This window comes from Notolepis coatsorum, assembly GCF_963971535.1.
Source record: "Notolepis coatsorum genome assembly, chromosome: 10".
In the NCBI taxonomy this organism is placed as follows: Eukaryota; Metazoa; Chordata; class Actinopteri; order Aulopiformes; family Paralepididae; genus Notolepis; species Notolepis coatsorum.
In genome coordinates, this window is record NC_140174.1 from 6749246 (window position 1) to 6758465 (window position 9220).

General features: G+C 48.2%; 1 protein-coding gene across 1 annotated transcript in view; it reads left to right on the forward strand.

The window, feature by feature from the left end:
- Positions 1-3408: 3408 nt before the first annotated feature.
- Positions 3409-9220, forward strand: part of fam20cb (FAM20C golgi associated secretory pathway kinase b) — a gene marked incomplete at its 5' end in the record, with an annotated part of 43117 nt that continues 37305 nt past the window's right edge. Inside the window, one exon of the mRNA XM_084322829.1 lies at positions 3409-3485. Coding sequence (XP_084178955.1) covers positions 3409-3485 — 77 coding nt within the window. The remainder of the gene's footprint in view (positions 3486-9220) is intronic.

Here is a 9220-nt window from a genome sequence, read left to right on the forward strand (position 1 = left end):
GAGGGAGGAAGACGTGAGGGAGGAAGACGTGAGGGAGGAAGACATGAGGGAGGAAGACATGAGGAAGACGTGAGGAGGGAAGACATGAGGAGGGAAGACGTGAGGGAGGAAGACGTGAGGGAGGAAGACGTGAGGGAGGAAGACGTGAGGGAGGAAGACATGAGGGAGGAAGACATGAGGGAGGAAGACATGAGGAGGGAAGACGTGAGGGAGGAAGACATGAGGAGGGAAGACATGAGGGAGGAAGACATGAGGGAGGAAGACATGAGGGAGGAAGACATGAGGAGGGAAGACGTGAGGGAGGAAGACGTGAGGGAGGAAGACGTGAGGGAGGAAGACGTGAGGGAGGAAGACGTGAGGGAGGAAGACATGAGGGAGGAAGACATGAGGAGGGAAGACGTGAGGGAGGAAGACGTGAGGGAGGAAGACGTGAGGGAGGAAGACGTGAGGGAGGAAGACATGAGGGAGGAAGACGTGAGGGAGGAAGACATGAGGGAGGAAGACATGAGGGAGGAAGACATGAGGGAGGAAGACGTGAGGGAGGAAGACATGAGGGAGGAAGACGTGAGGGAGGAAGACGTGAGGGAGGAAGACGTGAGGGAGGAAGACGTGAGGGAGGAAGACATGAGGGAGGAAGACGTGAGGGAGGAAGACGTGAGGGAGGAAGACATGAGGGAGGAAGACGTGAGGGAGGAAGACGTGAGGGAGGAAGACGTGAGGGAGGAAGACATGAGGGAGGAAGACGTGAGGGAGGAAGACGTGAGGGAAGAAGACATGAGGGAGGAAGACGTGAGGGAGGAAGACGTGAGGGAGGAAGACGTGAGGGAGGAAGACATGAGGGAAGAAGACGTGAGGGAGGAAGACATGAGGGAGGAAGACATGAGGGAGGAAGACATGAGGGAGGAAGACGTGAGGGAGGAAGACATGAGGGAGGAAGACATGAGGGAAGAAGACGTGAGGGAGGAAGACGTGAGGGAGGAAGACATGAGGGAAGAAGACATGAGGGAGGAAGACGTGAGGGAGGAAGACATGAGGGAAGAAGACATGAGGGAGGAAGACGTGAGGGAGGAAGACATGAGGGAAGAAGACATGAGGGGGGAAGACGTGAGATCCTTTCATTCTCAATGAGGACAAAGGTTTAGAGATGCTGCTGAGACATTTTCTGTAGTTTATTGGAAATGTTTGGTGGAAAAACCAAACCATAACTAATTGTTATTCAATATACAACATTTTTGCAGTGTTAAAAACAAACCTGGAGGGGTGTCTTTAAGAATATATTTTTTTCCGAGGGAGACCTCGTCAGGACAGGCAGCAATACAAAAGTAAACACATACTGTACAGACAGAAAACACAAAAGGAGCCAAAAATTTAAGAATAATAAAAGAAAACCAAGCATAGGGATTCACATTTCCAAAGAGATTGCACGAGTCCGTTTCCTCATCAGACCAATTAAAAACATCCAGCGAGATTAATCCATTGAGTTTTTTAAGACATCTCAAGCCGAGGGTGCATAACACTGTACATAAATTACCCTTTTTAAAATTTCCGTATGGGCATTTGGGACGGACGACATGAAGAGGTCCTGAGAGAATGCAAAGAGTACCGTCCAGCACCTTTCTGCATAATAAAGACACATACTGTAGGTAGGAAGCGTCAGGTCAACAATTGCCTCATAATGGGCGGCTGAGTGGCGCAGTGGGCAAGGCGCTCACCACTAACGCAGGAGATGCTGGTATCGAGCCCAGCTCTCGGCGTTGCTACCGGCTTGGCCGGTCGTCATACTAACACAATTGGCAGTGTTAGAGGGTGGGGATTGGACGTTGTGGACAGCGACTCCTACAGGTCGGTTGGTGCGCCTGTACAGCAGAATCAGGAAGTATCGGGGGCAGCGTGAGCCTCCCACGCGTTACTCCTCGCCACTGAGAGATTGCGCTGTTCAGGTGATAAAAGATGCGATGGCTGCCTCCTCGTGTACCGGAGGGGACACGTGATGCAAGGCTTGGTCCTCACTGCAGCCGACCAGTGGGAGGCATGGTCTAGCAACGTTCGAGACAGGGGAGGGGAGAATTGAAGGGAGAATTGGCGAGGCGGAATTGGGATGGGAGAAAAATAGAAAATAAGGAGAAAAAGTGGATACGAAAAAAAACAATTGCCTCATAATATACAGTATAAAGGTGTCCCAATGCATGAGCCTACGGGTGGGCAGAGCAGGCCTTCCTACCAGAGAGTGTAGCTCACAGTGGAGGTGAGTCAGAGCTTCACGATGTGTCATGAACCACAGGGAGGCATGGTTAAGCTCTGTCAGACATTATGAAGACAAAACAACCATTTTCCAAACGACGAATATCACACGAGCAATCCGACCTTATTAACACTCACTTTAGACACTTTTCTCACTATTTATTAAAGAGATTTGCACTACATTCATACCTCATTTGCATTTGCAGCACCTTACCTTAAAGTTCTGTACCTCACTGTCTGCATTTGTACCCCACTGTTTACTCATTTTTACTCACTGTACTTAGATCGTAATTAGGCTGTACTTTAGATTGTATTATTGTATATTGTATATTCCTCTTTTACTTACTTTTTTTACTCACTTTTTTTTACTTACTTTTTTTTACTGTAAGAAGCACACTCTCAGGGGCTCATACAGAACCAAGCATTCACCATAAAGTTATTTTATTGTGACAACTAATAAACAAACTAGAAATTTGAACTTGAAAGCGGCTGGGTAGCGCAGCGGACATTGCGCTCGTCATCAACGCAAGAGACACCGGGTTTGAATCCGGCTGTCAGTGTAACTTATCTCTTGTGTTGCGCGACACAGTGTTTGTGATGACGGCGTTGTGATGATAACGCCCGTGTAACTTATCTCTTGTGTTGCGCAACACAGTGTTTGTGATGACGGCGTTGTGATGATAACGCCCGTGTAACTTATCTCTTGTGTTGCGCGACACAGTGTTTGTGATGACGGCGTTGTGATGATAACGCCCGTGTAACTTATCTCTTGTGTTGCGCGACACAGTGTTTGTGATGATGACGGCGTTGTGATAACGCCCGTGTAACTTATCTCTTGTGTTGCGCGACACAGTGTTTGTGATGACGGCGTTGTGATAACGCCTGTTGACTTATCTCTTGTGTTGCGCGACACAGTGTTTGTGATGACGGCGTTGTGATGATAACGCCCGTGTAACTTATCTCTTGTGTTGCGCGACACAGTGTTTGTGATGACGGCATTGTGATAACGCCCGTGTAACTTATCTCTTGTGTTGCGCGACACAGTGTTTGTGATGACGGCATTGTGATAACGCCCGTGTGACTTATCTCTTGTGTTTGTGATGACGGCGTTGTTCTCCTCTGTTATGTGTAACTGACCACGGCACGTCTTCTTCCTCCCAATCAGCCATGAAGTCCGGCGGCACGCAGCTGAAGCTGATCATGACCTTCCAGAACTACGGACAAGCCTTGTTCAAACCCATGAAGTAAGTCACCGTCGTCTTTTCCGAAACACAGTTGATATCCTGCGTAAAATGGTAAACGGTGCATTTATATAGCGCTGCTGCTTCTATCCAAAGCACTTTACAATATTTTTGTTCCTCACATTCACCCACTCACTCACACATTCACACACCTGCTCAAGGACACTTCGACACACGCTGCCCGGTAGGAGCGGGAATCGAACCGGGGAACCGCCAGATTACCAGACGGCCGCTCTCTACCTCCTGAGCCACTAGTCGCCCCCCCCCACCCCATGTATGTGTTGTGAAGCAGGGCCGGGTTTAGGCCGCTCTCACTGCAGGTGAATTCAGCGATGTTGTGTTGTGGGTGTGTTTATTTTTTTCTCTCTCCCTTTTTTATGTAACTACCGGTAATTATTACATTTCTATACCATATTTTTATATTTTCGGTAGAGAGTGGAGGGAGGGGGTGGGAGGGGGTGGGAGGGGGCAGTTTAGGCCCAGGGGGGGCGGAGGGGAGGAGGGGAGGACCTCACTAGACCTGGCCCTGTGGCCATGTCATGGGATCCTGCCAGAAACATCTCTGCAGGAGGCCCTGCTCCTCCTCCTGTAGGTCTTTCATCACCGCTGCTGCTCAGGCAGGATGGATGACCTGAGTCTTAGCTTTCCTTTGGGGGGGGGGGGGGGGGGGAACACATTTTACAGGGTGCAGCAGGTTCTACAGAATCACCCCCGAGAGGCATGTGGATGGGAGAGAGAGCACAGGGGAGGATGCTCCTTACCTTAGAACCCACAGGGGTCAGCAACCTTTTTGAAACCACGTGGCATTTTTTAAATGTTCCCGTTAGCCAGCGTGCCATTATTATCAACATTAAGGTTTAACAATTAAGTTTAATTATGACACCACATCAAAATGTAAATCTCTCTCAACAGATCTGTAATTCTATTCCATCCATACACAGGCAACGTGTATGGCAATAGTTTTAATAACCATTTGCCTCTCATAATTATATAAGAGCGCTATACAAGAACGCTGCCGTCTTTATGAGATGCTTGCTTGGTCATAGCTGGACACGTTCAGCCTCGTCTGCATCATCCTTTTAAAGGGGACATGTACTGCTATTCCTAGCACTATTTGGGCAACTTTACACAATTCCTGTGAGTGTATTGAAGACATCTGTACGTTTTTTTTTCCAAAAAAATGCATTGTTTTATATTTCTAATCAAGTACTCAAAACCATAATTTTTCAGCTTCAAGATTTCAGGCTGTTATGTCCTGGCTCCGCCCATAAGCACTTTGAGTGACAGTCAGTCCACACAGTCTGCGACTGGTAGACAGAGAGAGAGAGAGAGAGAGGGAGGGGGTGGGAGAGAGAGAGAGAGAGAGAGAGAGAGAGAGAGAGAGAGAGAGAGAGAGAGAGAGAGAGAGAGAGAGAGAGAGAGAGAGAAAAAGACAGGCTGTTCTTTTTTTCTCTGCCTCTCGGGTGTGTGGGGGGGGGGCCTCCCTTCCTCCCTCTCTCTTCCTTTTTTTTTTTCTATCACTCTCCCGTTCGGAGGTGTGTGTGGCGCGGCAGGTGTCCCCCCCCCCCCCCCCCAAGTGTTCCTGAATGCTCTCTATCTCTCTCTCTCTCTCTCCCTCCAGAGTGCACGCAGAGTATGAGGAAGTGGTTTTCCACTCGCTGTGTACAGTCAGTCTATGTAGATTGTGGGCGGGCATTAGCTGCAACCACAGAGCCAATCACATCACTGTCTGCTACCCAGAGCCTGAGTAACGTCATTCAGGCCTTCAAATCAGGATGGCCTAATTTACTGGAGAAGGAAATGATCTGAGCTGAATCAGAGCAATCTGCCAATATGGTATTTAGACACTAAAACACATTGATACTAACTCCTATTACTATAATACAATGCTAGAGACTGAAAAATGACATTTATAGTACATGTCCCCTTTAAAGTCTTCTCATGTTTGGTCTCAAAAGGGGCGTTTTTTTTAACACTCAATGTTCGGCAAACAACAACAGACTGACCCTTCTCTGATTGGCTCTGACCCTGAAATATCCCTGGTATATCAGTCAAACTACCATAAAAACAACAGGCTGTGCAACTTGCCAACGGCTGTGAAAGAGGTATCTCGGCGTGGGCATGAGAGGACACTTCGCAGCGGTTCCCAAACTTTTTTGGCCGTGCACCCCCTGTCACCTCCCGACCTAGCTGACGCACCCCCCAATGGGTTTCTGTTAGAAAAAATTGTTGCTGGTCTCCGTGCACAGATGAAGCACACCTGTGTCAGACACGCCCAGAGACATTATTGTTTATTATTATTATTATTAAAACGTACCCTTTTTTATTAAAACGTTTCTTGAATTTCATGATTTACACAGTGAAAATCTCCATTTGAAATAATGTATATTAGTTATATTTATTATAAAAAAAAATATTGTTTGGTTCCTGTTGGTTGTCAGTCAATGCCATGAGTAGGTAGGGAATTTATTTTATTTTATTTTTTATTTGATCTCTTCCCACGGCGACTATGGATAGGGAATTTCTTTATTTAATTAAAATGTTCACGACAACATGGATGCATGTACTCTGCCAGCATGTTTAATGTCCATAATACTAAAGGTTTGACTAAGATTTTTATGAAATTTTATTGTAAAAAAAAGATTTTATTTTTTTATTTTTTTTTTATTTACCACCATTAGCCTTTTCATGTCACGCACCACCTAGAGGGCGCTCGCGCACCACAAGGGGTGCGCGCACCACTGATCTACAGGGACTACAGATGAAAACTAGCTCATTAGCTAACTCTGGCACGTTTGCATTGATGTGGAAACTGAAAGTGTTGATTGATGTGTGCATTGGCCCTGGGTAATAAATAAATAAATAGCCCCGATAGACATACTCATCATACCTCACACCTCGCGAGAGAAGAAAAAGAGAGGAGAATAGTTATAGAATAGGACGACAACTTTTGCTGGACATCCTTTGTGACCAAGGAAACTATAAGAGAAGGAAGGGTCATCATCACGTCACTGGGTCGCCGCGCGTGAACGAACGCACATCGATGCCAAGTGTGGAAACTGTCAGTTCGGCCGACATTGAGTTGAACGGGATCAGTCGTGTCTCCTTGTTTTTACGACATTTAAACAGGTTATTACCTCCGATGTCAGAATCATCTGCAATCTGTTGCATTGTTAACTAGCTAATGTTTGATATTGGTTGATGTAGATTTCCTTAGATAGCTGGTATATTTAGAATTTCAATACAGGCTTCAATAGAACTGGCACCAAAGTCTGGCACCAAGCAGAGCGTAATACGTTGGTATTCTGACGTATTCCGACGTGATGACTAGGGATGGGTACCTTTCACATTTGAACCGATACCGGTACCGGTACCTGTGAATCGATACCGGTACCCAACGGTACATTTTTTTTGTACTTTAGTCTCAAGAAATTTAATTTACCTACCTCAGTCGTAAAAAAAAAATCCAAACTTCAAATAACTACAATTTCGACAGTTTTCGGCTTGTCATTGCTCCGACTGCTTTGTTGTTGAATCAAGTCAAATCCTAGGTAAGCATATATTGTGCGTGTGAACGTTGACATGAAAAGAAAAAAGTTAAAAAAAAAAGTTAAAAAAAAAGATTAATACATTTCTTTTTTTATTTATTTTTTTTTCGGTTTCTCACTTGATTCGATACTCGGTAGTACCGACGTGTTTCGGTTCGGTACCTCAAAAGTACAGAATTCGGTACCCATCCCTAGTGATGACCCTCCCTTCTTCTATAGTTTCCTTGTCTGTGACCAGGAAGGAGGGGTTAAGTGCATGGGGGGCTTGTGGAACCAATGAAAACCTGGATCTATCTTGATCTATCTCGTGAAAAAAGAGGGGGACAAACATCGTCATCCAGATGGCAACGGACCAAACGAGGAGGGCAAGTCGTTTGCCTTATTCATCGCTCCGTCTCCGTAGATGCGTTCCATACTTAGGTAACGTGATCCCAGTTTTACTGGCCGCTGTTGCAGTTTTCTCCTGACAGTCTCTTTCCTGTGCTTCAGTAGCGTTGCCAAAACCAGCAGATGATGCAGGGGGTTAGAACACTTTCAATAAAAAGCGCAGTAAAAACATTTTGTTGTGGACATTAAACCGTAGCAGTTTCTTTAAAAAAAAAGAAAAACGACATTCTTGTGTCTCGGTGCTCGTGAGGTCAGGCCGCGGGTCTAAGCTCGTGATCGAGCACCATGCCAAGAGGTACTTTGTAAATCTGTAACAGATTGGCTTGGCTTTATTTTAAGGGGAGAAATAAGTCAACCCCGATGGGCAAAACCCGCTGTAGTAGTAGTAGACACGGGGCAGCCTTTGATGTATTTCTATTCTATTCTATTCTATTCCAACTCGCCCCATCCAGAGGTGCCACGATAACGCACCCTCTCTGACGCTCTTTGCTTCTAATCCCTCCCCGATTGGCGGATTTAAACGCCACTCGTCCTTTGTTATGGTGAGAGTAATTTAATTGCGTTGGGTTAATGGCGTTCCACGCACGCAGGCTATGTTGTCTGCCCCGGCGTGTCACCGCGCAGCGCGGGGGTTAAGCCTGCCGATGATAGGTATAGTGAGGTTACCGTGGGAGGCGGAGCGCCTTTCAGAGGCTGTCGTAATTACTCCTCCAGTCGGGGGCTAGACGCAACAGGCCCGGAATCATCCCGGCAGGAGGAGGAGGGGAGGGAGGAGGAGGAGGAGGAGGAGGAGGAGGAGGAGGGGGGGGAGGAGGAGGAGGAGGAGGAGGAGGAGGAGGGGGAGGGGGGGGGAGGAGGAGGAGGAGGAGGAGGAGGAGGAGGAGGAGGGGGAGGGGGGGAGGAGGAGGAGGAGGAGGAGGAGGAGGGGGAGAGGCGGAGGAGAGAGGAGGAGAGAGGAGGAGGAGGAGGAGGAGGAGGAGGAGATGGTGAGATGGTGCGAGAGTGAGGAGAGGAGGTGCGAGAGGGAAAGGAGAGAAGAGGAGATGGGGAGGAGATAGTACAAGAGGAGAGGAAAGAGGGGGGCGGCTGGGTGGCGCAGCGGTCTAAGCGCTCGTCACCAACGCGTGAGACACCGGTATCGAATCCGGCTGTCAGCGTTGCCTCCCCGGCTCGGGCCGGCCGTCATACTGACTCGATTGGCAGAGTCAGCGGGAGGGAAGCCGGTGGGTGGTATTCTGGTCGTTGTAAAACAGCGACTCCTACAGGTCGGTCAGGGCGCCTGCACAGCGAGGACAGGAGATGTCGAGGGTAGTAGTGTGAGCCTCCCACACCCGTTTACACCTCGCCAATGAGAGTCCGCGCTGGCAGGTGAAAAGAAGTGGCTGGCTGACTCTGCATGTATCGGAGGGGACATGCGATAGATTCTTCAACCCTCCCTACGACCGACCAGTGGGGGGCACATGCGAGCAACGATCAAGACAGGGGAGGGGGGAATTGGCACGACTAAATTGGGATGGGAGAAGAAAAAAAATAAAAAAAGGAGGAGGAGAAAAAGTGGATAAAAAAAAAAAGAGGAGAGGAAAGAGGGTAGCGCAGCGGACTAAGCGTCTGTCTACCAACCTCAGCGACAAGCTGCGGAGGGAGCTTGGGAGGGAGGGAGGGAGGGAGGGAGGGAGGGCGGGCAGGCATGCAGTGTCTAGGTATCGAATCCGGCTGTCAGCGGTGCCCCCGGCTTCTTGGTCGGTCGTCATACTGGCTCAATTGGCAGAGTCAGTGGGAGGGAAGCCGGTGGGGTGGTATCCT